Source organism: Cucurbita pepo, chromosome 8 (genome assembly GCF_057944985.1).
Source record: "Cucurbita pepo subsp. pepo isolate OVF chromosome 8, ASM5794498v1, whole genome shotgun sequence".
NCBI classification, from domain to species: Eukaryota; Viridiplantae; Streptophyta; class Magnoliopsida; order Cucurbitales; family Cucurbitaceae; genus Cucurbita; species Cucurbita pepo.
Window position 1 is genome coordinate 3,503,546 of NC_141805.1, and position 27,760 is coordinate 3,531,305.

The 27,760-nt window shown below is 34.4% G+C and overlaps 5 protein-coding genes and 1 long non-coding RNA gene across 6 annotated transcripts; 4 read left to right on the forward strand and 2 right to left on the reverse strand.

Annotated features, from left to right (window-relative positions):
* The first annotated feature begins 458 nt into the window (after positions 1-458).
* LOC111800688 (acyl-CoA thioesterase II) lies at positions 459-10,600 on the forward strand. Its single transcript, XM_023684494.2, has 17 exons — positions 459-743; positions 826-918; positions 1,291-1,358; positions 1,432-1,513; positions 2,097-2,143; positions 2,251-2,376; positions 3,104-3,181; positions 3,684-3,771; positions 4,403-4,515; positions 5,263-5,325; positions 5,409-5,464; positions 8,468-8,572; positions 8,681-8,737; positions 9,043-9,144; positions 9,965-10,013; positions 10,088-10,156; positions 10,238-10,600. The coding sequence occupies exons 1-17, from the start codon at positions 728-730 to the stop codon at positions 10,313-10,315; spliced, it is 1,290 nt and encodes a 429-aa protein (XP_023540262.2). The 5' UTR covers positions 459-727; the 3' UTR covers positions 10,316-10,600.
* Positions 10,601-11,865: 1,265 nt separating this feature from the next.
* LOC111801058 (uncharacterized) lies at positions 11,866-14,309 on the reverse strand. Its single transcript, XM_023685022.2, has 2 exons — positions 13,882-14,309; positions 11,866-12,485 (listed from the first exon to the last, which is right to left on the reverse strand). Exons 1-2 carry the CDS (start codon positions 14,123-14,125, stop codon positions 12,265-12,267), a joined length of 465 nt encoding a protein of 154 aa, XP_023540790.2. The 5' UTR covers positions 14,126-14,309; the 3' UTR covers positions 11,866-12,264.
* A 3,044-nt stretch (positions 14,310-17,353) lies between these two features.
* LOC147791371 (uncharacterized) lies at positions 17,354-18,038 on the reverse strand. Its single transcript, XR_015422081.1, has 2 exons — positions 17,820-18,038; positions 17,354-17,591 (listed from the first exon to the last, which is right to left on the reverse strand). It is a non-coding gene; the product is annotated as an uncharacterized LOC147791371 (long non-coding RNA).
* A 476-nt stretch (positions 18,039-18,514) lies between these two features.
* Positions 18,515-19,816, forward strand: LOC111801059 (uncharacterized). Its single transcript, XM_023685024.2, has 3 exons — positions 18,515-18,673; positions 18,779-18,840; positions 19,581-19,816. Exons 1-3 carry the CDS (start codon positions 18,616-18,618, stop codon positions 19,704-19,706), a joined length of 246 nt encoding a protein of 81 aa, XP_023540792.1. The 5' UTR covers positions 18,515-18,615; the 3' UTR covers positions 19,707-19,816.
* A 1,861-nt stretch (positions 19,817-21,677) lies between these two features.
* On the forward strand, positions 21,678-22,864 carry LOC111800765 (actin-depolymerizing factor-like). Its single transcript, XM_087126475.1, has 3 exons — positions 21,678-22,021; positions 22,098-22,363; positions 22,518-22,864. The coding sequence occupies exons 1-3, from the start codon at positions 22,019-22,021 to the stop codon at positions 22,666-22,668; spliced, it is 420 nt and encodes a 139-aa protein (XP_086982601.1). The 5' UTR covers positions 21,678-22,018; the 3' UTR covers positions 22,669-22,864.
* Positions 22,865-24,494: 1,630 nt separating this feature from the next.
* On the forward strand, positions 24,495-27,759 carry LOC111799524 (Remorin family protein). Its single transcript, XM_023682872.2, has 5 exons — positions 24,495-24,681; positions 26,270-26,323; positions 26,492-26,579; positions 26,763-26,844; positions 27,359-27,759. The coding sequence occupies exons 1-5, from the start codon at positions 24,576-24,578 to the stop codon at positions 27,551-27,553; spliced, it is 525 nt and encodes a 174-aa protein (XP_023538640.1). The 5' UTR covers positions 24,495-24,575; the 3' UTR covers positions 27,554-27,759.
* Position 27,760: the final 1 nt, after the last annotated feature.

The following is a 27,760-nucleotide window of genomic DNA, read 5'->3' on the forward strand; positions in this document are numbered from 1 at the left end:
GTAGCCCACCCATCCCACCATTTCAAAATTATTTTAAAATATATTTTACTTATTTTATTTTTATAATTATTTTTCAATAATTTTTATTATTTGGAAATTAAATATTTAAAAGTAAGTAAATAAATGTTTTACTAAGAACATTTTATATTTATTAAAAATAAAAATTTAAATAAATGATAATATCAACCAAAACCAACTTAATCTTAAGTTGGATTAAAAAAATTAGTGCGAGCTTTAATAAATTAGAGTTTTTTTTTTTTTTTGTAAAATTTATAATTTTTTTAATTCGATAATTATAAAATATTAGGATTTGAATTTCCAAGAATTCAACCCGAATTTATTTTGATTGATAATTGAACATAAAAATAAGATTTCATTTTTTTTAATTTAACCTCTAATTTATATATATATATATATATCCTTGAAAAAGTTCGTGTGAATCACATTTAGGATTTGAATGGCTCACATTTCAACCTCATAATTGACGAACTAAAAAAAGAAGGGATTGAATTGTTGACTACGATTGAACCGACCGAAGGGATTGAAATTGTTTATTCTACTTCAAATTTGTCTTTGAATCAAATAAAAATTAATAAGATCATGATGAGATAGCGGGAGGAAATTACGTAATTTCGTTGCATCCGTCTATTTTCCTCGCTCTAACTGGTTCGGTTATCATTCACGACAATTCGACATTGTTCTAAGATTTGTTGCCGTTTGGAGCACCATGGACTTCGAATCAGGTTCGCCGACATTTCCTTTTTGTTTTCTGCAATTTTGTTCACCGTCGCGTGTGATTTCGATGATCTTAATTTGATTTTGCAGTGGTTGAGTTTCTTGGATGTGTTCCGCTGCTTCAGAGGCTGCCTGGCTCATCTCTAAAGGCTATTGCTGAAGTGATTGTCGTTAAGCACTACGGTAAGTTTCATTTTCCATAATTTCTTCGTAACTTTTGGTCCATCGTAGTATGCAATCACCTGATGATATCCAGTAAAATTCTGCTCCTCCACTCGATGAAATGAGTATGTAGTGACCGATGTGCGATTTAATTTTATGATGTTCGTTTCGTTTCCTAGCTGATGTCAATTGTGGGAAACAATCGAACTGGCCGTAGTGTTGTTAGTAGTTTAAAGGATAAAATTGATCTTTAACTCAAAACTTGGAGGTTTTTTGGAGTTTATGGCGGTTACATTAGAGAAGAAATTGGAGTTCTGGCTATTGTAACTTCAGATTTATTAGCTAACGTAGCAGTCGTTATATCACAGTTTTAATTTGACAAGCTTTTTTCAGAGAGGGGAGACTATGTTCTTCGCGAGGGTGAAACAGGAGCTGGAATCTATTTTATATGGGAGGGAGAGGTAATCTTCTTCAGAAATTTGTAGTTCTTGGAAGTTTAGTTGGTCTTGAAAAGGCTTCTCTTATGATTTGCAGGCTGAAATACTTGGTTCCGGTGATGGAGACGAAGAAAATCGTCCGGAATTTCAATTGAAGCGTTATGACTATTTTGGTTATGGTAAATTTTTTCTCAGTATTTTTGACGTATAGTGTGAGATTCCACATCAGTTGGGGAGGAGAACGAAGCATTCTTTACAAGGGTGTGGAAACCTCTCCCTAGCAAACGCGTTTTAAAAACCTTGAGAGGATGCCCGAAAGGGAAAACTCAAAGAGGATAATATCTGTTAGCGGTGGGCGTGGCCGTTACATATAGTATTTCAGATCAACTACTGCCCTGATGTCAAATTTGTTAAACTCGAAGTATCCTTTCTACTTCTGCGTTAAACGCATCTTAGCGTCCACGCCTTTCCGTACAGGAATCATTTGTTGAACTTCAAAGCATTTACAACCTAGTACTGGATCATATCAGATTATGTTTTAACATTTCACAGTTTAATGAACTTCTCCTTTTGGTTCTCCCACTAGATTGTTCCCTTGTCTTCGTTCTTCGCCATGTACTCATCTCGATATAACAAGCGTGTTGAATTTTGGCGTCACTCTTTATATTGCCATCTTGAGCTGATAAAAACTGATTCTGGATTTTACCTGCTCAATGCTAGTCTCGTTCTGATTCTTGAAATTGAATGAAACTGCTTTTGTAGGAACCTCATCAACTATACAAGAAGCTGATGTAGTTGCTTTGTCTAAAGTAGGTCGTTCAGGCATTCCATTTTTTCTTTTACAAACAAAATTCCTCTTCCTTGAGGTTATGCTATTGACACGCTTTACTTACGTGTGTGCTTCTTATTGTGGCAGCTGACATGTTTGCTCCTACCTCGGGAACATTATCCATTACTAAATCCAATGTCAATCTGGAATGCTCATGGAACTCCTGATACATGTGCACTTGTTGAGAAAATATTGCACCTAGAGCCTCTGGAAGTATGTTTTTCTTGAATACGATTTTACTTTTCGCAAGTAGTGCCCACATTCCCTACTCCCATGAAGCTCATGATCTCCTTTCTCTAGCACTTTTCATTGGAACAAAAGATGAAGGAATTTCGAAATTCTCTAGTTTGCTTATGTTCTAGGATAAGTGATATCTCAAATTCTTTTAATTTTGCACAATCAACTTCTCTGTTTTTATTTATTCTAAAATATATTCGGTTTTCATAACTAGTCAGTTCTAAAAATTTTCGTGGGAATTATTGTTTCATAGGAACTAATTCTTTTATCTATTTTAAAATTTGGCTTAAATAGTTTTTTAATTTTTGTTCTATTTTTGAAAAATAAAGTTTATTTCTTTAAACTTTAAATAATATTTAACTAAAATCACTTCATATTAATTTCAATTCATTATTCATTTTGAATGTTACTGAAAAATCAACGTGGTTTTATTTTAATATATCATCTATCTTTTTAGGATATTACATTATTGCACAAACAAATATATGCCAAGAACATCAATGAATCTCGTCCTAAGTAAACAAAGAATGAGAGAATTGTATTGTTCCTCTTGAAGCATAGAGCTAGATATAGTGAAATGAAAATTGAGAGATTATGTGATTGACTAGTTCCCGTTGAAACATAGAACTACATTAAAGGTTGGTTTTATCTTTCAGACATGATATTCTTTTTTTTTTTTTTTTTTTTTGGGGATTCTCTGTAGGCAGATATATTTCGGGGGATTACTTTACCAGATGCTCCAAAATTTGGAAAGGTTTTTGGTGGACAGCTAGTTGGACAGGTATGTTTTCATCCTTTCCCGGGGGGAGGGGGAGGGGGGGTGTTGTGTTCTTTTTAGTTCTTCTTCCACAATTGTCAAAGAAGCAGTATCTGTATTTTTTTCATTGGTATTGTATAATAGAATTCAAAATATAGGGCGCTGGATATCTTCGTTACTTAAATCTAGTATTGGTAGTTTGAGAGTTCGATACAGTTGACTAGTGAATTAATCTTAAGTGCAGTTCAAAAAATTTCGTTCTCATGTTAACCTGGTGCTCTATCACATGTCCTTGATATTGTAACTTTAAAGATGAAAAACAATTATTTGCCAATCATGACAACATATCTTTTAAGTATAAAAGGTTTTTAAGAAAGATCCATCTTCGATTTTACGTCTCTACTGATTTAGCAGCTTATGCATGTCCCAAGATTTTTTGCTCATATTCAAGTTACTTGATAAATATAGACTACTTTAGACACGATAGAGCAAGATTGTTAATGCTTCTAATTCATACATATCACAGGCACTGGCAGCAGCGTCAAAAACTCTTGATTGTCTCAAGTTTGTCCATAGTTTGCATGTATATTTTCTTCTCGTTGGGGATTTTGATTGTAAGTACAATTATTTACGCTGGTTCTTGATGCTTTTATTGCACAGATAGATCTTAATGTTTTTATTGCACAGATAACTTAATCCCAGATGTAATATCTTCTTGTGTTCACACATATATTTGTTTCTTGTCGTCATCATTGTCATTTCACATAATTCACTTTCAATTAAATTAATTTGCATGATAGTGTATATATATATAAAAAATTGCACGGTGGTGGCTGTTGGCGAGAGAATGCCTCATCTTCTCATAAAATTGTAGCATGTGAAGCTTTCAGGATATAAGTGTTTATTACATCCAAGGATGTGTTTCCCTGTGGCATTTAATGATTCATTAGAAGCTGTGGTAGCTGGGTTCCTGGTACTTTATGGATTTGTCAACATTGACTTGAACTCTTGGTTTTATATGCTTCTGTAAACCATAAGATTTGGAAATACACATTCCACATTTGGAGCGCAGGACTTTTTACGATAAATTATCTATATGGGTTTGCTTAGTTCTGGAAGCTGCCTGCTTTATTGTTGAAGTTCAATTATTTTCCATATCTTTGTGACAAACTTCAGATGGTGTAGAACAATCTTAAATTAGAAGTTGAAACAGACATGATAACCACTCATTGTTTGCTTTTTTAGTTCCAATTATATATCAGGTTCACCGTATGCGTGATGGAAACAGCTTTGCTACCCGGAGAGTGGATGCAATCCAGAAAGGACATGTCATTTTTACATTGCTTGCTTCATTTCAAGTAATTACTATTAGCATTCTTGGATGAAAACCGTTCAGTAATTTTTTTTTTTTTTTTGGAAAAATATCAATTTTTACTCTTAACTTATTTTGTTAGTTTCATTATTAATTGCAACTCTGATTATGTTATGAACACGATAGTCGTATGTAGAATTTTGGCTTATGAATATGGAAGAAAACTTTGCAATATGTTTATTGTTCTTCTTACTTGACCTAGAAAAGCATACAAGAGATACAACAGCTAGATGAAGATATTTATTGAAATACAATTTCCTGGTATTTATTGTACTTTTATGGCATAGACTTGCTAGATGAAGATATATATGGTAGAATTATTGGAATGATCTTCCAAGTTATGCAGTTTACCAAACCCCTTCGAAAATCTCTGTCACTTAACTTTGAATGAAAACCATGGACTTTTAGGTGATAAAACATTTGTGCAAATAACAAAAGATATAGAATAACTGGAAGAGGTTTTACAGAAGTCAAAATGACCAGTTTGAGTAACACAATCATAATTATCTGTGGGGAACTCCAGATCAAGTTCCATAACACCCATCTGAAACTTAGCTTATTATAGGTTCCAACAATACTATATTCCTACAGCATGAAAGTTATTCCAAAACAAATCCAAATCTTGAATTTTATAAATCTTGGGAATAGTAATGAGAGACAATTTCTACTTCATTAGACATTTCTATAGTTTATGTTGCAATTGATTGCCAATACTATAATGGTTTGTTTGCAGAAAGAAGAAGAAGGATTTGACCATCAGATATCAAAAATGCCATCTGCGCCATCTCCAGATACGGTGACTAAAACTTTACAATCTATATGTATGAAATTTTCCATCAGAGAAATGCTGTTTCGATATTAATATTGATTATATTGTAGCTTCTATCAATGGAAGACTTGCGAGAAAGACGCCTTACAAATCCATCGCTTCCTAGGTAAGATTTATCTTTTGTCCATATCAGAAATTCTGTATGGGCTTTTTCTGATCGTGTCAGTTAGTTGGAACATTCATGCTCGTTCTTCCTATAAACATGTGCTGGAATATCTGAAACTTTTATTATGATATTTGATAATATATTAGGTCGTGCAGTGACCCGGATATGAAAATAATAAGTCAATTATTTTGGCGAAATTATGCCTAGTTGGTTTTATTTTTATCTGTGTAGGTTAACAAAAGGTCAGCCATTTAATATGGCCAAAATGTCTATGACCTAGTGATAATACACTCCTAATCCTCAATCCAAGTTTTTGTTGAAGCAAGAACCCTCGAGTCTAATTCTTATACAAAAGAATTAGATTACCTCTTAATATCAAATATCTAGAAGCAAGATTTGGAATTTTGTTCTAAATTGAGTCACTCCCCAATCGAATGATCAGGCTTAGATTGAATGGCTCGAATACAATTTACCATAAGAGTTGTTTGAATCTTATAAATGGCAAAGATGATGCTCAAATTTCTATGGTTGAAAGTATCGACTTGAGACTCAATTTCATTCATCCAAAATCTAAATTTTACATATCACTTTGTGAGTATTTATTGCCTCCCCATCAAAGAAACTCCCAACCCTTCAAATGGCCAGGAGTTATGGCAATGATTGGCAAGTAACTCCCACTACCCTTCAAATGCCAACTAGAAAAGAGTCATGGTCATGATTTGCATGTAACTCCCCACTACCCTTTTAAATGATCGTTATGAAATTAAAATAATAAATAAAATCTTCAAAGAAATTATCATTCAAGTACTATTTATGACATCCCCTTCAACCTTGCAAATGTTGACTTCCAAAGCTTTAAACGGTCCTTCCTTACTCGAGTCAACTTGTAACATATGAAATGGAAGTTGAACCGAGCCAATCCAATTTTGTAGATGAAGAATGAAGGCTTGTTGAATCTTCTTGGTCTTGGATCGTGTAATAGGTCCAATTGAACCATTTGGACACCATGATCCTTATCATCTTCTCCCCTCCTCAAAAGGATTCGTCCTTGAATCAGGAAAGTCATCTCCTACATCAAATGGACTCATGTCAGAAATAATGAAAGTAGAATGTACTGAAAATTCTCCCGAAAGATTAATTTTATAGGTATTATTATTAATTCTTTCAAAAACTTGGCAAGGGTCATTTCCTCTTGGATGTAACTTTGATTTCCTTTAAGATAGGAATCGCTCCTTGCGAAAATGTATCCAAACCCAGTCACTGGGTTGAAAAATGAGTTCCTTCTGTCCTTTGTTAATTCTTGAACCAATTTTAAAATTTTGTTTCTCAAATTTCTCTTTCACCTCTTTGTGCAAGGTCTCCATCAAACTTGTGGCTGCGTCACTCTAAAAAACATTAGAAATAATAGGAAGCAAATCAAGAGGGGTAAGTAGATTAAATCCATAAACAACTTCAAAAGGAGAACAATGAGTGGTACTATGAACTGCCCCTATTATATACAAACTCTACAAATGACAAACATTCTTCCAAAGATTTGATGTTAATAGCCCTAAGCAATACTCCCAATGTTCTATTAACCACTCATTTTGCACATTAGTTTGAGAATAACATGTACTTAAAAGCAGCAACTTGGTACCCAATTTACCCCACAATACTTTTCAAAAGTCGCTTAAAATTTCAACATCCCTATCACCAACAATAATTCTAAGAATTACATGTAATCTTACTACTTCTCTAAAGAATAAGTTAGCAATATGTTTTGTGTCATCCATTTTGTTACATGCTATAAAATGAGCCATTTTACTAAATCTATCTACAACAACAAGAATACTATCTTTACCCCTTTAGTGTGCAGCAAACCAAAAACAAAATCCATACATATATTAGTCCAAAGTTGTTCATTAGGTACATTTAAAGGAATCTACAATCTATTTGGTTGTCATCTAGACTTGGATTTTTACATTTAAAACATTGGCTACAAAACTTATGAACATCATACTTCATCTTCGGTCAAAAGAAGTTGCAACTTGGATTTTTACATTTAAAACATTGGCTACAAAACTTATGAACATCATACTTCATCTTCGGTCAAAAGAAGTGTTCATGCAACATATTGTAAGTTTTATTAATCCCAAAGTGTTCCATTAAGGCACCTCCATGTCCTTTCTCTAGCAAATCTCTTTTAAAACATTTAGGAACACAGTTCCAAAGTCTTGGTCTTGTCTATATAACTCTTTAATATGCTCAATTCCAAGAGTTTTTGCACTAAGAGGTAAAATGATTGTAGCTTCTTGATAATGCATCAGCTACCATATCATCCTTACCTTGCTTATATTTGATAACATACGGAAATGTTTCAATAAACTCTACCTACTTTGCATCCCTACAGTTCAGTTTGCTTTGACCTTTAAGATACTTCAAGTTTTCATGATCACAGTGGATCATAAACTCTCTCGGCTATAAATAGTGTTGCCACACCGGTAATAGACGCTCTAAATTAAACAATTTTTTTTATATGTAGGATAGTTTAATACTGCCCCATTTAGTTCTTCACATTTAGTTTTCCTCTAAAATACATGGAAAGATTTGAAGAAAAGATAAACAATTCAGATATCCAATTTTGTCGATGAAGAATGAATGATTCTTGAATCTTGACCTTGATTCGCATAATAGGCGGATTGAAACATTTGGAACACCATGATCCTTATCACCGAGTTCCAACATATAAATAGAATCATATACCCGTATTCATTTGGAAGTTCTATTTTTAGGATGATTAGATGGTGGTTATCGAGGCTAACTTGGTCATAGACTCATATTAAATGTTTATTATGCAAAAATAATTAAGGAAGATGTACTATAGACAGTTTGTCTCAGGTGCGTCTTCTTGTGTCTAATTGCTGATAGTGCCATTTTGGATAAGAACTTGTCTATCGTAGAATGGCTTGTATGAACTATCATCCCTACTGTTCAATCAGCTCATGAAACCATTGATTATATCAGGACTTACCGCAACAAGGTAGCTTCCAGGGTGTTTATTCCTTGGCCAATTGAGATACGGTTTTGTGAACCAAACAATTCAACAAACCAGACCAAGTCTCCTCCCAGGTAAACTGGTTGCCCTTCTAATCTGGATTAATACTTCGTCTATAGCACCTTTCTTCTGTATCGTTGCTAAAATGCATTTATAAAAAAATGCCTTGAACTATGCTGCAGTTTGAAGTATTGGTTTAGAGCAAGAGGAAAACTATCTGATGATCAAGCCTTGCACAGGTAAGCAGCTTAATTAGGCAAAACAAGTTAAGCCTTTTTGAAATTGTGGAGCAGATGCCTCTCAAGTCAGAGCCAAATGGCATTTAATTTGGAAATCCTTTTTTATGGGAAGTTTTGAATCAACAATCGAGTATACGTTTCAAACCTCTATAAATGAGGGGTAATTTCAAGTGAGACTTAAAAAATTACTATGAAAGTTCTTGCTTGGAGTGGCAATGACAAAAATTTACCCGAAAAGAATTCCATGCAATCTAATGTCGTGTATACGTTGAAAATAATATTGTATGATGTATATTGCTGTGTAGGTGTGTAGTAGCATATGCTTCTGATCTGGTATTTCTTTCAATAAGCTTGAATCCCCATCGTCGGAAGGGTTTGAGGTCGAGTTCCGTGAGCTTGGATCACTCGTAAGTATTTGTAATGATATATTTACGATTAAATACCTAAGCCCAAACATCATTAAATATGGAAAATTCTGTTCTACTTCAATGCATATGCTTCTGATCTGGTATATCTGGTATATCTGGAATATTGTATATTTCTTTCTTTGGGTGGTCAGGGCTCATATTGTCCACTTGTATTATGCTCTCAGGGGTCCCATCTTGTATTGTACTCTTGACTCCCACTAATCAAACAAGAGGCTTTAAATACCCAAAGAACTAAGCTCTAAAAGCCTACAAGAACTTTAAATTGTCAACTTTTTCACACGAGGGTTTGAATATGAGACATTGGAGGGAATGTCGAGTGAGATCCCACGTGGTTGGAGGGGAACGAGCATTCCTTATAAGGGTGTGGAAACCTCTCTCTAGTAGATGCGTTTTAAAACCTTGAGGGGAAGCCTGAAAAGGAAAGCCCAAAGAGGACATATTTGCTAGCGGTCGACTTGGGCTGTTACAAATGGTATCAGAGCCAGACACCGGATGTGTGCCAGCGAGGACGCTAAGCCCCTAAGGGGGGTAGATTGTGAGATCCCACATTGGTTGGAGAGGGGAATGAACATTCCTTTTAAGGGTGTGGAAACCTCTCCCTAGTAGACTCATTTTAAAACCTTAAGGGGAAGCCTGAAAAGGAAAGCTCAAAGAGGACAATATCTGCTAACGGTGGGCTGGGGCTGGAGCTGTTATGGGACCGTGAGAAATTGGTTTACAAGGATGCATAATCATCATGTTAACATTTTCACAAATGTAGACTAAAACTTTTGCCTCAATTGTATTCATTTCTGTCCAGGATGTGGTTTCACCGACCTTTAAGAGCTGACGACTGGCTGTTATTTGTAGTAAGTGTAATGAATGAAGTATTCCATTTTCAGTTTTGAATATGCTCAAAATATACTAACAGAAGCATAAACAGATACAATCTCCTACTGCCTTCAATGCTCGCGGTTTCGTTTCGGGTGAAATGTTCAACCAAAAGGGCGAGGTAATGAACCTAACTACCATATTTTCTCCCCTCTTTTTCTCTCTGTTATGTCAGTAACTGAATTGTGCAAATAACGAACAGCTTGTCGTGTCGTTGACTCAAGAAGGGCTGCTTCGGAAGGCGAGATCGCCAGAACCCGCTCCAACCTCGAAGTTGTGAAGTGTGTCATCGAATGTGGTAGCCTTCAATCTATACACTATTCTACTTATCTATATCAATTTTGAAGTCCCAACTAAGTGGGTCAGCCATGGATGGTAGTGGATAAAAGAAGTTCGTAGAAGCCATAAATTTCTCTTTTCATAATAATTTTCCCAATGTGTGTTTTTCTAAAATCATTTTAATAATTTAGAGAAATATACGCGAGGATCAAAGATATGGTATTTCGTGTTTATGTGATGATGTAATAATGTGTCTCCTCTCTCAATCTTATTTTTAGTTCATTTATGCATTCTTTTTATTATAATTCTTAGGTCGAGTGGATTCGTGTTTGGATAGTAAAAATGGTAGATTTGAAGTACAAAACTATTGGAGATATTATGTTTCTGGAAAAGAAGAAAAAAAAAAAAGAAAAGGGAAAACCTACTAAAACCTCTCGATCGTAATAGTACATTTTTAAGTGAATCTTATTTAGTTATCGTAGTTGGAAAATTATTTTTAAGCATGGTTTGAGAATAAATAATCAAAAATATAATTTTGAAATTAAATAAAAATAAAATGGATAAATGTATGTTTTAAAATTAACAAGAAATTTGATTTATTGGATTCCATAAACCAACTCAATCCAAATCCAGTTATATGCCGTAAGCCGTTATTGTTATCTTTTGCTAACATTCCCATATAACACCAATTTCAATTTTTCTCTCTTGCTTTCGAAACTCTTTTTCTAAAACCTTTCTTCTCCGCTTTCTAAAATCTTCTCTTGAAATTAAGACCCGATATTTGTATACACGTTGCCCGACCACAGGCAACGTAACTCAAAGTAAGCTTGATCCACTCAAAATTGAGAGTGGGCGCCCGACCACAGGCGACGTAACTCGAAGTAAGCTTGATCAGCCGAGCAGAGGTAAGTCAACTACTTAACTAGTCCGGAGCAATGTCCCTATGCTATGTTCCTGTATCGAGGCAAGTCTGCTATCTTCGCCTCGTTGTCTGCTTAGTCTTTCTTTTCTTGACAAGAGAAAATCAATCCTTACCGACGGTATTCCACAATTTCTTTTGTGGCTGGCTCTAGGTTATCAAGTTCAAAAAGAAAGAAAAAAAAGAGAGTGAAATAAGCTTGATCCATTCAAAATTGAGAGTGAGCGCCGCACTATTGCCAAATCCACTACTTAAAAACCACGATTGTAACAGTTGAGTTAGGTTAATTAGGGCTTACGGTCCTCGAATTTTTTAACACCCCAATGTCAACTCAGCAAGGACAATGGTCGTTGGAGGGGTTAGTGGCGAGTACCTTTATACCAAGATTAGATTCCGATGTTTATGTACTTGTCAGTAAATGTACAACCATTTAAGATGCCACCACCTGATAGAGAAAGGTGAATCACCAATACCATAACATATATACTCTTTCAATGAAATATTTAAGCCTCTTACCCAAGAATTGACCCTGCATTAAGTGCAAGATTATGATTATAATCACAGGAAGCTTATTTTTTGTTCATAAATGATATCGATAATAGCAAGCTGCATCGGCTGAGATAAGAAGGGGATGAGAGGAAAGGGGGAGGTAATACAAGAAAAACCTCCTAGTTCAACATTTTTCAATATTATACATCAACAAATGCAAAACTAATGTCTTCAATAACCTTATACACAATATGTTATGTTACATATCAGCATTGCAATTGTAAAGAACTAAGCCATTTTCACACCAACACGATGTAAGGCGAGATGTTTTTTATCAGTCAAAAGCAGATATCTCCCATGCTTCCTCGGTCCACTTACCGAAGAACATAAAGGGAAGAATCGGAGTTAGACCTAATTGGGTCGGGATAAAGAGCCGTAAGCGCGGTGGGTACACATCTAACTAAATAATTGTATTACACTCAAGATCCCCTTGTAAAGTAATTTGCCACAAAAGTAACTAGTAGGCATACCAGTAGAGAAATTCAGCTAGCTTTTCTCCTTTTGAATGCAGGATGAATGGACCCATTATATGAATCCAAATTGTCAATAGTTGAAATACAGTCTTTCATCCTCTTCAGAACTGCAGGAATCATAGAGATATTACTTGATATTTTATCTTTGAGCAATTGTATCTTCTTTTCTGCTTCTAAACCCTCGTCGTGAAGGACTGTTCCTTCACCCCTTGTGATTTGTTGTTCATCATCTGCATAACAAAATGATTTGTCAGTCAGGACATACAGCTGAGTAAAAAAATCCTATATGCATCATCAGAATAACTCTTCATTACCACCAGACACACCAACATTGTCACACAAGTACATCCTTGGAGTAAACTCACGATCGAGTCCAAAAGGTTAATATTTGCTTTTTGAAAAAGATCGTAGGTTGGCGTAATCAATCAGAACATGCACGAATTATCGAAGCGCTCATGAACCGTAAATATAATATAACTAAAGTAGAGACGGCATACAGACTTCTGCAGACCATTGAATTAGAGAATCAAAAGGAACACAAAAGCAGGGGAATGAGCAATCACGAAAAAAGGACCTCGATCAACATAAATACAAGAGGCACTAGAGTCACAAAAATAATAAGATTAAGGGTACACGAAAAAGCTAACCATCTGGCTAAATCCTTGTCTCGAAAAGTCCTAGAATTCTCAGACTCGGAGCGAGGACAGCCGAAAATCGTTAGCTTAGAGTAAGAACTTTGACTTTCTTTTTCAAATTGTGATACAATAGCTGCATTAGAATATTTGCTACCGAAAGGAATAACTACTGAAGTCGATACACTCACCCCGAAACAGCAAGAACAACCTACCTAGCGAAACACTAGCTGAACTTAATTGTGTAATTTTCAGAATTGGCCAATAAGATCCACAAGTAGTGATGAGTTACAGCCTTACTAAACTCACTTGAAACATAGATTGTAACCGTAACATATTTAAGTATCATCACAATCAACAATGTTTTTGCAATTGTCAACGATTGTATAAACTGCAACCAACAGAAGGAAATGAAACACAAATACAGTTTGGAACACTACAGGAAAAGAACAAGACAAGCTGAACAAAAAGATGAAATATAATTATATCAACGAGCTTCTCATATGAGATGAAATCGATACATGAAAGACCCGATTGAAATGACTTTCTAAGTACTTAAAAAATATGCACACGAAACAGTTCACTACAGTTCACTAGTCCTGAAATAGTCATTCTACATCTTAATCTGAATGCTCCAGAAAGGCATGCTCAAAAACTACCGTTGGATACATAAATTTAGCTCAAAAGCCAACAAAATAGGAGTATTTGAACTTAATCCCCCCATCCTGAACCAGAATTGCAAATCAACTCAGTGAGAAGAACAGGTAGCAATTCCAGATCAAAAGAATTAGAACTAATTGTATTCCATTCGCCCTAATTAAACACTTCAAAAAGCGTTTAGAAACCAACCCCTTGGCACAGAATTCCCAAACAGCAAACTCATTCACTTCAAAGAAGCATATACCTAATAGAACAACATAATTTCAGATTTCTTTCAATTAATTTTCACAGAGCAAATCTACAAGTTCGGAGAAAGAAAGAAAACACAACCCACCTTCATGGTTCGGAGGAACAGATATCCCCGGCTCCGAGGGTCCGAAGGCAACAGGCCTCGCGGACTCGAGTAACGAAATGAAGGAGGACTTTAGTTGAGCAGAGAGAGTGGATCTGTAGTGAAGAATCCTCTGAGCCATTTGGTTTACTTCAAGCTCGAGCTCCTCAAGCTCAGAATCGGGCTCCATTTCTTCGGATTCAAATCCAGAAACCCCGGTGTCTTCACCGGGTTTGTCGAAGGACATGTTTCAGTTTACATCCACAGCCGGTTTCTACAGAAATAGGATTGGAAGATCAGAGCAACGAAATTCAGTTGTGTGTTCGAAACGAATGCGAATCTTGGGGTTTCGGAGGGCAATGGATTTCGAAATTTGAATGTTCAACGTGTGAAATCGACTGCAAGAGAGAGAGAGAGAGAGGGCGTGCAGCCCGAGCCGACCAGTCGGGTCTTAAAGCCTGATTGGGCACCCGCCAAGACTAACATGATGAAGCTCGAACATGACCCATTGGGCCTATCGTAAGCCCAGCCCACAGTTATTTTAATCTTTTTATTTTCTATATATATATATATTTTGCCTTTAACTAATTAAACTATATTTTCTATTCAACTTATCATCTAAAATTAGAATGAATTACCAAACATTGAATTTTTTCTTTTGAAAAATTATTGGCCTTTACTTTCTTTAAAATTTGTCCGAATCACTTTTACTATATATATATATATAATTTGATGACAAATTTTTTATTATTTTAAAAGTCATTTCAAACTCACTTTTAATTATAGTCTCTTAAAAAATACATTAAAAAAAATTATAAATGTCTTTTCTTTTAGCCAAGATTTCGTTCTTTTGATATTCAATGCCAAAAATGTCACCAAATCCAAATGGTCTCTAAGCATTCCACCAAAGTTTAAAAACAAAGCATTCTCTTAAATGAAAGAACAACGAGGAGAATAAAGCATCTCAAACATGTTGAGGAGGTTTACAAAAACCTACTCCATTTGGCATCAAAAGTGACTACAAATAGAATTTTATATTTTCTTTTTATCCACTCGAACATAGCTCAATCAATAAGGTATGAATTACTATTTCATAGGTCAGATCAATGGTTCAATACCCACTCTTTCACAATCATCGCACTAACAAAAATTCATCTCTTCTTTTTAGGAAAGTTTTTTCCGTAAAAGAAAACATTGTTTGAAAGAATTTTCTTCTCTCCTTCAGAAGTATTCCTGCACAAAGATCGAAAAAGAGTGTACTTGATTGTTCTTGTGAAGCACCATTGAGTTCCAAATATGTGTTCCAAATATGTGTTGGATAGTCACACACATTTTCAGAGAAAAATTATATGCAGAAAACAAGTATTCTAAGGTTTCGCCCTTCACTTTTGCTAAGGGTGGAGCAACAGCCAGGGAGATATTCAAATCTTAGTAAAAACTCCCAAATCAGAACTATGTTCATTTTCTACATGAGTTTAGAATAACTACATATGATCTCTCTCACTAAACACATGTAATTAAATAGAAATTGAAACTACAACTAATCCGAAAACAAAAAAAACAAAAACAATTCTTATCTATTTCATTCTCATTTTGACCTTTGCACTTATTCTACTTATTTCTTGTTGTATAATTTTTATACCGTCTTCTTATGGTTAAGACTCTTTTTGATTGAGTAGTGTGAAACTGTATTAATGCTCATCTCCACCCCAAGAGCTCAGGTCCTGGTGGAGTTGAGCTAGCCCAAATATAGTCTTTCAGATCCGGAATTCCCAGCAAATCTTTAACTCCTCGAATACAATGGGATTTCAACCTCGCAAATCTTTCACTCTACCTCCTCTTATTAATACTATAGAATGTTTCAGCTAATTATGACATTCGCCCAGAATGTGAGCAAATATATCATGTCAATTGTTCAACCCCGTTTGCTCTTTTTCATTCATATCATTCTTTTGCCTGTTGTTATGGAGGGAGGTCTTCCTGTATTTAGGATTTCGTATATATGGGCATCCTTATTAGTTTAGTCTAAACTATGCTGCAAATACGAAATTTGAACCTCTGATTCGAACCTCTGATGTCGATTTACTAAATGAATTCGGTAATACCCAATTCATTAAACATCTCAGCATCTAACAAACTGCACTATTTAACTCCTCCAGAAGGTCTACTCCTGCTTTATCTCAACCTAAGCTCTAGCAAATGTATAAGCAAAGACTGCAAACTCAAGGTATATATACGCATAAAAAGGTAACTAAATCCTCGAGTCTACTTACAATGGATCGTCCTCGACACCATTGGAGCCGAGCTTCTCTCGCCGACGTTCTTGAGATTGATTATTCTATCCAAATATGTAACCCTTAGTAGTTTTTTATCCGCCCTCCCAAGTTAGACCATAAGAATTCAAAATAATATGTACACGTTCTATGAAGTTGGAAATATGATCAAACACCAATCAAGCATATAAGAACCGGTAGATGACTAAATTGAAATTCCCATAATGTAAAAGTAAGACTATGTTAACTTCTCACTTAAACCAATATTATTCAGTTGCTAAATGCTAAACCTTCTTGCTTCTAGCTGTATAGAAATGGAAACTACACTCTTTACTCCTACCTCTCATATCTCGCTGCAATAGCAAGAGATTATGAGCGACAAACAAATCTAGCAAGACATAAATTTCATTGAAAGCGTTGACAAAAAGATTGAACACAAGTGTTAGATGAACACGACTCTCCACAATGGTATGATATTGTCCACTTTAGCATAAGCTCTCATGGTTTTGCTTTGGGTTTCCCAAAAGGCCTCATTCCAATGGAGATAGTATTCCTTGATTATAAACCCATGATCATTCCCTAAATTAGTTGATATGGGACTTTCATCATCCAACACCTCCCCTCGAACAAAGTATGCATCCCCTTAATCGAGGCTCGACTCCTTTTTCTTTTGGAGTCTTAGTCATTTTTTACTATGCCTTCGAGGAGACTCGACTCCTTTTTCTTTTGGAGTACTTTGTTCGACATTTGAGGATTTACCAATCTATTGGCACGACTAAGTTTAGGGCATGGCTCTGATACCATGTTAGATGCCACAGTGGTATAATATTGTCCACTTGGAACATAAGCTCTCATGGCTTTGCTTTGGGCTTCCCAAAAGGCTTCATTCCAATGGAGATAGTATTCATTGATTATAAACCCATGATCATTCCTTAAATTAGCCGACGTGGGACTTTCATCATCCAACAACAAGAACAAATAACAATGATTTCAATATGAATCCACAAACTACAGATCGTCCTTTCTCTCTGAGCAATTTGAAAACGTATTAGAAGGAGAACTTTTCATCTATTTTAAGCTTAGTGCAGTGAAGAGTTCAGGCCTCAACAAATTTACACCACAATCGATGCTAATTTCATAACTTAAACACAGACCGATAATGAATGTAGAAAACTAAGTTCTACACACTAAAATCAAGTAAAAGACGAAATATACAATGACTTAGATTAGATGCTAAAAGAAAATTAAGAACGATAACTGACAGTGAAGAAATACGATTGAAATCGAAGTGCCACAAAACTTGAACTAATCTAGTACAACTTGCTTACAAAAACATGAAATCAATTAACTAGATGAACTCAATCAGATTTCTTTCAATTCATTTTCAGCCAGAGAAGAATGCTGATAAGATGAACTCAATCAATCACTAGATAAAGGCATCTATAATAGAGAAACAAAATCACATTAGTGAAACACAAAAAACTCAATGCGATAACAAATCCGTGTTATATTGCACAATAACAATCCCTGGACTACTAAAACGTAAAACACAATCAACTTAGAAACTAGCCAACTTAAAATCCAACATCCTACTGCTTTCTCCAACGATTTTCTTAGCGACCTAGCAGATAATAAAAATTTTCAGGGAGAGATGATCGAAGGACTCACAGAATCAAGAAAATTGAATTGAGAGCCATACTCAGCGGTTATGAGAAAATATGAAGCAGCGACGGTGGCCACCAAGCTGTTCTTCTCAGCAACTTGCCTGTTCGTGGATTCACCATTTCTGTTCCCTCCATCGCTTCGACCTCTCAATTTCGAAGTTAACCGCTCGAACGAAAAAACAAATGTGTGTTTGGATTCCGAGAAACCACTGAAAATGTTCTCATTTTTATTTCAAATTATGACTAAATTATACCCAAAAAAAAAATAATAAAATAAAAAATCTCCTCATTCATTTAATAGAATTTTGAGTGAACAATTATTTTATTTAGATAATTTTAAATTGATTTTAAATGAAATATTCATTGCAAAATGGCATAATTTTAAATTTTTAATAAAAATAAAATTTTAAAGCTAACCCAAATTCAAATAAAATATTGGTAAGTGTATCAAATAGTATATTTTTTAAATTTGGTATTTATTATTTAAAAAATTAAATTTCACAATTTAATTATCATTATTGTAATAAAAATTTAAATCATAGAAAAATAAGTTAATAAAAATTTATATTTCTTTAAATAATTTATTTCGAGTAACATTTAAAATTAATAAGTGATTTTTTATATATATATAATTGGAAAAAAAAAAAAAAAAAAAGAAAAGAGGAAAAAACAGCATGGGCCAACCCGGTTTGGTATAAGAGTACCTCAGTGCAGTTGCTGAGTAAATATCGGGTTAGGGTTTAAGAAAACGGTGACGTGCGGCAAATCGAGGAAATTTCCGGCGGCCGGGGCGCAACAAAATGTCGAAGAAAAATAATCTTTCGCGCAGGAAGAATCAACATGAATTCGACCTTCGAAGTAACTTTTAGTGTTTAATTAATTGCTCAAATCATTTGTTTGTTTCAATTGATTCACTTTTTCGTGGTTCTTATGCTAATGTTTTTCCATGGGCGGATTGATTAGGGGAGAAACAGGAAAAAGAAAAGGCGGCGAAAAAGCTCCAAGCAAAGAAGAATAAGATGAAGGTATCGCTCTCTCTCTTTATCTCTGTATTGAATCGAGAAAAGTGGAATTTTCTGTTTTGCTGATTTAAAAAAGAAATTGAGAGTTATGGAGAGAGATGGATTATTGTCTCTGTTTTGATTTTTCACTTGGTAATTTGGAAATTTTCTCATACGAGTAATGTTCTAGTTTTCACACATTCTGATCACAAAACTCTCAAGAGATGCGTTCATTAGGATGAATAATGGAGAGAAAAATATAATGGCTAGTGACTGTGAGGCCCTAGTAGACTGGATAGGACACCAAAGACCTCTTTTCTTCCATCTCTGGGATAGATAGAGAGGGAAGGCAGAACCTGTTTAGGTTTTTCCAGTGTCCGAGCTTGCCCCACAGATATATTAGAAATGATACCTTGGGGCGGAGCTAAAGCTAAGCAAAGGCCTCTACTCTTCCAACCCCTTGGATAGATGGAGAGGGAAGGCAGGACTTGTTTTGGTTTTTCCAGTTTTCGAGCTTGCCCCACAGATATATTAGAAATGATACCTTGGGGCGGAGCTAAAGCTAAGCAAATAGCTTCTGCTCCAAGAATAGATCACTCTGTTGGTGGTAGTAAGAGATGTGAATCTGTCTTCCCACTGTGTGATTTTTTGAGCAATTGGCCAACTGTGGACGAATATCAAGTTTCGTTTGCCTTTTCTGAACATGTCCGTGTATATTAATACCATTTGAAAGTCTCATTGTTTTCGTTTAATTATGTGCATAGGTTGATGGTAGTGGAAAGAAAAAGAAGGGTGGAGCTGGGTTTCAAGTTGGGAAGAAAAAAGTGAAGACCAAGTTGACTGCAGCGGCAAAAGCAAAAGCAGCCCAGGCAATGGAACTTGATAAATGAGGTTTGATGTGTATATTTTTAGGGACCTGGATTGATGAATGGATATATTTATTTCTTGTGATCTGTAACAGAAAGAAAGTTCTTAATTTCTAGTAAACTTTGATCTTCCACTTGCCTTTTCTCTTGATTTCTGATCTCTTGATTGCCTGAATTCGAATCTGATAGATTGAGGATGTTTATATTGATATACTATGTGGAGTAATTTCATATTTGAAATGGGTTATGAAGCCACCCCTTTATTCTTTTAAGTTGGATGTTTCAATCTTGAAAATCTTCCCTTCAACGCTCAATTTTTGTTTGGCCAGTTTCTCCTTATAGAAAAATCCATATTCCTTGGAATTCATTGTTGCTTCATCCTCCAGTTGACTTGATGGTTGATGATATGAACCAAGAGACATCAATCATACAATATATTTCAATAAAGATGCGAAGAAAATGTTGTTGAAATTATCAAAAAATATTTCAATTCATGCCACATTGAAGAAGAATGAAGTTTCATTGTTATAGATTTTGGGTGGATTAAAATTTAGAGTAATTTAGTGTTATTGTATTTTATTAATGTATACATTTTATTTACTTTAGGTTACATTTACATCCTGATTAATTATGGTCATATGAATGTTACATCTACTTTGATAGTTTCATTTTAAGCTATATAGAACCATTATGTTGTATTTGTAAGCCGACTTGAAAATATAGTAAAATGAGCCTTTGTGCTTTCTTTGGCCAATGGCTAAGTTTCTTTGCAATTCTACCTAGTTTAGGTTGCATGTAGAATCATTCAAGTTCGACATGATCAATCTTGCTTGTGGAGTGATTCGAATCTCAAACAAGTGTTCTTGCGTTGAGATATTTGATCAACAAGAATCATTCAAGTTAGACATGATCGATCTTGCTTGTGGAGTGATTCGAATCTCAAACAACGTTCTTGCCTTGAGATATTCGATCAACAAGGTAATCCGAATCTTACTCCTCTGGTAGTGATTTCCACATATCACTTGCAATCCCGTACCTTATAAGGTAGAAAATCTCCTTAATTATGTAATGGAAAAGGCTGGAATAGAGAATATTCCATCAGTTAGTTGAACTGGGGAGCTTGTTTTCTCTGTCAAGAATCTTTGTTTCTTTCTTTTTCTTCTTCTTTCGATAGGAAACAAACCATTCATTGATGAAATGAAATTACAAAAGGATGATCCTATCCAGTGGAATCTTACCCATCTTTTACCAACTGGATTGAATCATTTTTTCATGTGTTGTAACGTGAATACATTTAGAATTACAATGGATTTGTGTTTTTCAATTTGAACTGGAATCTATTGTGTTTGTTTGATTTAATTTTTTTATTCTCATTCTCTGGATATTGGTAATGGCTGCATTTGCAGATTCTTGGGGCTTCCCCATTTGAAGAAAACCTAGTGATATCGTTGCACTATTTGGACTCAAGTAATGCATTGATTGAGTGATCAGAAAAATTGAAGTAATTTATTCGAAGTATTTATGGTTTATATTGGCTAGTGTCTTATTATTTTTTTTTTTTCTTAAGCACAACCGGAGTAGTATTCTAACTCTTTAACACGTTTGGTAGAGTCTTAATTAATTGAGTTTTACTCATGTTGACGTGGATTCTTGTGTTCATCTCCCATCTTTGAGATTGAGTTCCACTCTCAAATTTATTGATTTGATCACTTCAACTGTGCTATTCTCTAGGATGATTTCGTGCCTCAATCATTGTTACAATTAAGTTTGATTTTTTATTAAAATTAATTTTCATCTCTGTATTGATCCTGAGAATTTTTCAAGAATATTTTTTAAACGGTAAGTGTATTATTTTTTTAATGAAAGGATATTAATGAAAATTTTAAAATCCAACCATAAATTAAATTTAACTTAACTAAGGAAGGATATTTTTTATTTCGGGCAAGTCCCTCAATTTTATTTATTTTCCTCAATCTCCCCCTCTTTTTAAGGTGCAGGTTATAAAAACATGTTCTGGGAGGGGCTATTGTGCAACAGAAGCAGCGAGGTATGTGGCCAACCAAACAAAGGGAAGACATGGTCAAAATAAATAAAATCCCAACATTGACCAAATATAGAACAACATTAAGAGCACCAAAATCACACCCCTTTTACGTGGAGGACATCACCCTTACAATGCTGGTCACACAACACAAAGCCTAAGTAAGGACACAATTTGGGATACCAAAAATAAAGATAATAAATAAAAACTCGTCATTTCCTCCTTCAAAACGATCCTCCTCTCGAACAAAGAACAAAAAAAAAATAATAATACGAACCCAGAAATCTCTGACATTATGGTATGTTTCAAACTCGTTCTTTATTTGATTTCTTCTTAATAATTGTGTTTTCACATATGTTTCGCAATTTTGATAGGCAAATTCAGCATCAGGAATGGCAGTTCACGATGACTGCAAACTAAAGTTTCTGGATCTTAAGGCCAAAAGAAAGTTCAGGTTCATCGTGTTCAAGATCGATGAGAATATCCAGCAGGTGACGGTCGAGAGAGTCGGTGGTCATGATGAAACCTACAATAACTTCCTTGCAGCCATCCCTGCTAATGAATGTCGTTACGCTGTCTATGATTTCGACTTCACAACTGACGAGAATTGCCAAAAGAGCAAGATTTTCTTTATTGCCTGGTATTATCTCGACATATTTATCGTACTATTTAAATCACTAAATTAGATCATTCATATTGATTTACTAACTTACGAACCTTCAATTTCCGTGCAAACTTGGTCAGAGGTTGAAGAATTTTTTTTTTCCCTGAACTTTCGTAATTTGTTTATGTAGGTCCCCCGACTCGTCGAGAATAAGAAGTAAAATGTTGTATGCGAGCTCGAGGGATAGATTCAAGAGAGAGTTGGATGGAATTCAAGTTGAATTACAAGCAACAGATCCAAGTGAGATGAGCATTGATATCATTAAAGCAAGAGCTATCTGAATCCCCATAAACAAAAGTAAAAAACTTTTTCACTGCAACCAAACATTATTTTTTTACCTTACAGTTTTACCCCACTCTCCTAATTTTCAAAAATTTACCATTAGCTTTCCTTTTATTTTGGGTCAATTCTCATATTGACACGTGTCATTTATTTATATAGTTTGTCCCTTTTCCATATTTTACGTCTTCAATTTCTTGTAATAGAATATATAAAAATTAAATTACTCTTTAAAATTTATGAATTTTTATATTAAATTTAACAAATTTACTTCCTAATTTTTTAATTAAAAAAAATTAAAGTCCAACCATAAAATTTAAAATTTAAGAAATTATTTTTTTCTTCGTTGAACTTCCGACCTCTTAATCAATAAGACATATTTTATACTAGTTGAGTTGCATTCATGTCGTAATTATAAATTATTTATTGTTTTTTTATAATAAATTAACCAAAAAATATCAAATATTAATAATATTTATATTTAATAGAAAAAAAAATGGAAATGCATAGCTGGATTAATATTTATATCATTTTGAGAATCCAAAAAATAAAATTTTAATCCAGCTATGCATTCCCCTTTTTTTTTTTCTGTTCTTTTAAAATTTTGGACCGTACATTATATTTTCAAATTATAAATAATAAAAATATATTTATATATTAACGTTTAAAAAACCATTGCAATTTAATATTTTGATTATTCCTATTTCGCCCTCATTTTAACCCGATTTTTGCATTGTCACGGTATATAATAATGGACCTTATAGTAAATAAATATGCAGTCATTTATGATATATATATTTTTAATTATTGATACATTATATCGGTGATAGACCTTGTAGTAAACGAGCTTGTAATCAATCTCTGATGTACCTTTTGTTTTATTAATAAGATGTATAAGTGGAAATTCTTATAATAAATGAGCTTGTAGCCGGTCACTAACATACCTTGCACAAGCTCCATTTAAGTGCACGACATGTCGTTAGCTTTACCCAATTTTTACATTCTTCAGTGGTCAAGTTTCAACGTTTTCAATGAAATCAAATTTGAATACTTCCAATGAATTTCCGATCAATTCTTTCGTAGATCACAAGTCAATTCTTTTTGTATGAAAGGTAGGTGACTGAGTAATATATAAGTGCGTTATTTAATAAAAAAAATAGCGTAAATTATAAGTTTAGTCCATAAACTCTTATATTTATGTCTAATTAAGTCCACGAAAATTCTTAAATTAAATTTTATATCTAATAAAATTATTTATTTTTAAAAAACTCGAATATAAACAACATTTTTTAACATTAAAAGACTGAATAAAAATAAATATATAAATCAGGCATTTAAAAAAATTAAAGATGAAATAAATACAAAATTAAAAAAAAAATTAATATTTTCCGGCAGATATTTTGGTCAAAAAAAAGAATTATTTATTGAATGGGCCCACGTTGTCGGGTCGACCACGATCATTATAAATAAAGCAATTGCATCTAATTCTATCTAAAACGTCGACGTTTCACCTTGCCGACATCTCCATATCGTATCTGACTGACGTGGCAAAATTGCATTGATTAGCGCTTTTTAGCTGTCCATAAGCTACGATTAAAACGCGTAGTCGACTCCAACGGATCGCCAAAATTACCCGCCAACACTAACCGTCAGATCAAATTTTGACCACAGTCACTTACTAGTCAAACAAATCAACGGCTGACAAATCAGCACTGCGTCAAAAACCATGGACCTCACATGCAAATCCCACTGTCAGTTGTAAGGCTTACACCACCACCGTTTTTTGATGAGCTCTCCGACCTCTGAGTATATATATATGTAAAGGCCCACAGAGGATAGCGATAAACGTAGGTGAAAATTTTTGGAGATTTTTCATTTCTAATCATTTTTGCTCCGAATTCTGAGAACGATGGTTGCGGCGCCAGAAAATTCCGATTCCTCTCCTGCTTCAGTGCCGCCGCCGGCGTCAGTTGAGGATAAGGAGAAAGCCTTGGTTCCAGTGCCAGTCTCTAATAGTAATCTCTCTTTTTTCCTCTATGTTATCTGTTCGTTGTTGTGCTTTGATTGTTGCTTGCGATTGCGATGATATCGATTTGTTCATTTCTGTCTCATTTCTTACCTTGATTTATCCCGATATGAAGTGTTGGAGTGCTTGAATTATAGGCTTAGGCGAATTGTTGTGTGCTTTTTTCTTCATCGAGCGCGTACTGTGCATAGATTAGGAATTCAGACCTTCGTCTTGCTGTACTTTTCACACTCTGTTTGATCGTCGAGAAATGGATCTAGTCGAAGAATAGATTCTGTACAAATTTGATTGGGAGTGATGCCGATGCGTGGAAATTTGTTAGATCCAATTGAAATGATGAACTCCATATCACGATAATGAACTCTTTCTGATGTTAGTATTGCATTGTTGGAGAAAGTCAAATGTAAATCCATCGCCTTCATATCTGTCGAAGTTCTTTTAATTCTATTCGTATGGGAGAATATTTTCCTCTTCATTAACATGCGGAACGTTTCACTCTTCTTTTTCAAAGTTCAATGACGCGAAAACATCAATGTTTAGGGTTGCATTTGGTATTTATCCAATAAGTTAGGTTCGGATTGAATCGATATTTTTATCTTTCTTTGTATTTTAGTACCATTTTGGTCTTTTATTTCCTAAGTACTTCTTAATTCCCAATCCCAGCATAATACTATTCACGGAAGTCTCGTTTCACTCTTTTCCCGGATTTCCAGAGATGAAGAGAAATAAGTTTTTGTGCCTCTTGAATAATTTTTCCTCTCTTTGTTTTGTTATCAGTGACATATGCTGTACTGGGCCCATAGGCGTTTCTGATACTCTTTGGTTTTAACTGCCACTTAATTTATTCTTCAATATGCTTAAAGTGACAAATTGAAGATTATGCTTTAGCTTTTTATTAATTGTTTCCTTTATAGGTGTAAAGGAAGACATTGTTAAAAAAAAAGCTACAAATTGACATTATAGCTTTCTCTAATATGATTGTTTAGTAATTAGCAGTTGGGTAAGGTAGAATCAAGGCATTCGTCTTTATCAATACTTTTGAAGATGCTAATGCTAATAATGCATCACAGCTGTCTAGCGTCGTCTTGAAGAATGATCTGTGTCCTTTCTGTCATTTGATTCTTCTTACTCGATAAAATTGGCCAAGAATTTTAATTAGACTTGTTTAAGTTGCATCTTAGCGACATACTACCTTATGGTTTTAACTTGCCATCTGTTTACTTTCCTTGGTAACTATTGATGGGGTGACAGACAGGGTTCAAACAATCGGTCTAACTCTCACCATGGATAGAGTTAGACATTTTGCCTGTGATTTGAAAATCATCACTCAGTTTGCTTTATACTGCGTATACTTCAATTCATTTTCATCCAAATTTCTAGCTAAAGTTAATATAGCATTGCTTTTGTCCCACCTTGATAACTTTTGTTTCCATCTTTTATTATAGCTTGTTTGATTTTCCTTCTAGTTTAATGGCTTTGTACTGTATTATACAGTTACCTTTGTTTATTGCATTAATTAGCCTGAAAACTCTATCTTTGGGTGCTTTTATAATTGCTTTACTGTTGGATCTTGGCAGAAACCAAAGAAGATTCTGTACCAAAGAAAGCCTCCGGTGGATCAATTGACAGGGGTGAGCGTACAGCACGCATCTTATCCCATCTAAGTCTTCTAGTTTTACAACTATAAAATATTTTAGAACCTTTGTGGGGGAAAACACAAGATTGTCCTGAAGAATGTTATATTTGCTGTGGTAACAATTTGATCGTTCACAAACTGACCTGATCCACAATTGTCTTAGATATTGCTCTTGCGGAGGTTGAAAAGGAGAAAAGGTTTTCCTTCATCAAGGCCTGGGAAGATAGTGAAAAATCAAAGGCTGAGAACAAGTAAGGCTTTGATTGAACTCATCCTATTTACTTATTAGACACAGGGGAACGAGCTGGATTCTGATTCCCAACATTCATTTCTCTAATTTCCAAACTTAAAATTCAACTTTTTGCTGTATCACATCAGTAGTCATGTCATGATAAGAACTTATGAACTGAAATATTTGTCTGAGAATTTAATAGGGCACAGAAGAAGCTCTCTGCTGTTTCTGCATGGGAGAACAGCAAAAAAGCCAACCTTGAAGCAAAGTTGAAAAAGATTGAGGTAACTATTAATCCCTGTTCATATTCTCTGGTTTAACAATGATTTCCAACTGGACATTTGAGGGATGTTGAACACATCTCTTTGTAGAAAACACTCTGCACTCTTTATTAACACTAATCGAGAAGATATTATAAGGCTATAAAAATTATTGCACTCTATACCTTGTATTTCTTTTGGATGAAAACCTAGTTAGAGCCGAGAATATTTACAATAGAATCTATTCTTAAAATATCGAACTTTGGGTGGAGGGTATTTATCTATTCCTAAGATATCTTAATATTTTTAATAAAATATCTGGATCTTTTTCTTAAAATAGGTAGGTACCTTTATTCTTAAAATACGTGGATCATTCATTTTTTTTCTCTAAAATGAATATGGGTTCATACAATTAGAGTATAAATGGTAACGAGAAATAGAGTAAAAAAAAAAGTGAAATTTTCTGGATTTGATTTGAGAAAGAAAAGTGGATAAGGAGAAGTGTGGAATTGTAGTATAACAAGGTTGAGAATAACAGGAACAATTGGAGAAGAAAAAGGCTGAATATGGAGAAAAAATGAAAAACAAAGTAGCCATCATTCACAAAGAAGCAGAAGAAAAGAAGGCAACGGTGGAAGCGCAACGGTCGGAGGAGCTGCTAAAGGCGGAGGAGACGGCTGCCAAATTCCGAGCAACCGGAACCATCCCAAAGAAATTTTTGGGATGTTTTTAAATGTGTGATCGATTAATAATCCTGTGTGTATTTTTCCTGTTTTTAGGTGTAAATCTTTTCATGTTTGGATGTTCGTCTTCGTAGTGTTTAAGAATTTTGTTTTGTTTATATAAAAATGTAAGATAAAAGTGGTGTTTTTTGGGTTTTGTTTGTGTGTTTCAAAAACTATAGTAAACTTTAAAAGCTCATTTCCATGCATTATACCAT

Excerpts from the sequence above, each read along its gene's own strand:
- LOC111800688 (XM_023684494.2), top strand. Across the intron at positions 5,465-8,467 it reads ACAAATCCATCGCTTCCTAG|GACTTACCGCAACAAGGTAG; the intron begins GTAAGATTTATC and ends TGATTATATCAG. Across the intron at positions 10,014-10,087 it reads ACGACTGGCTGTTATTTGTA|ATACAATCTCCTACTGCCTT; the intron begins GTAAGTGTAATG and ends AAGCATAAACAG.
- LOC111801058 (XM_023685022.2), bottom strand. The coding sequence starts at position 14,125 with ATGTCCTTCGACAAACCCGGTGAAGACACCGGGGTTTCTGGATTTGAA. Across the intron at positions 12,486-13,881 it reads TGTTCCTCCGAACCATGAAG|ATGATGAACAACAAATCACA; the intron begins GTGGGTTGTGTT and ends TTTGTTATGCAG.
- LOC111801059 (XM_023685024.2), top strand. The coding sequence starts at position 18,616 with ATGTCGAAGAAAAATAATCTTTCGCGCAGGAAGAATCAACATGAATTC. Across the intron at positions 18,674-18,778 it reads ACATGAATTCGACCTTCGAA|GGGAGAAACAGGAAAAAGAA; the intron begins GTAACTTTTAGT and ends CGGATTGATTAG. Across the intron at positions 18,841-19,580 it reads CAAAGAAGAATAAGATGAAG|GTTGATGGTAGTGGAAAGAA; the intron begins GTATCGCTCTCT and ends TTATGTGCATAG.
- LOC111800765 (XM_087126475.1), top strand. Across the intron at positions 22,364-22,517 it reads AAGATTTTCTTTATTGCCTG|GTCCCCCGACTCGTCGAGAA; the intron begins GTATTATCTCGA and ends TTGTTTATGTAG.
- LOC111799524 (XM_023682872.2), top strand. The coding sequence starts at position 24,576 with ATGGTTGCGGCGCCAGAAAATTCCGATTCCTCTCCTGCTTCAGTGCCG. Across the intron at positions 26,324-26,491 it reads CGGTGGATCAATTGACAGGG|ATATTGCTCTTGCGGAGGTT; the intron begins GTGAGCGTACAG and ends CAATTGTCTTAG. Across the intron at positions 26,845-27,358 it reads CAAAGTTGAAAAAGATTGAG|GAACAATTGGAGAAGAAAAA; the intron begins GTAACTATTAAT and ends TGAGAATAACAG.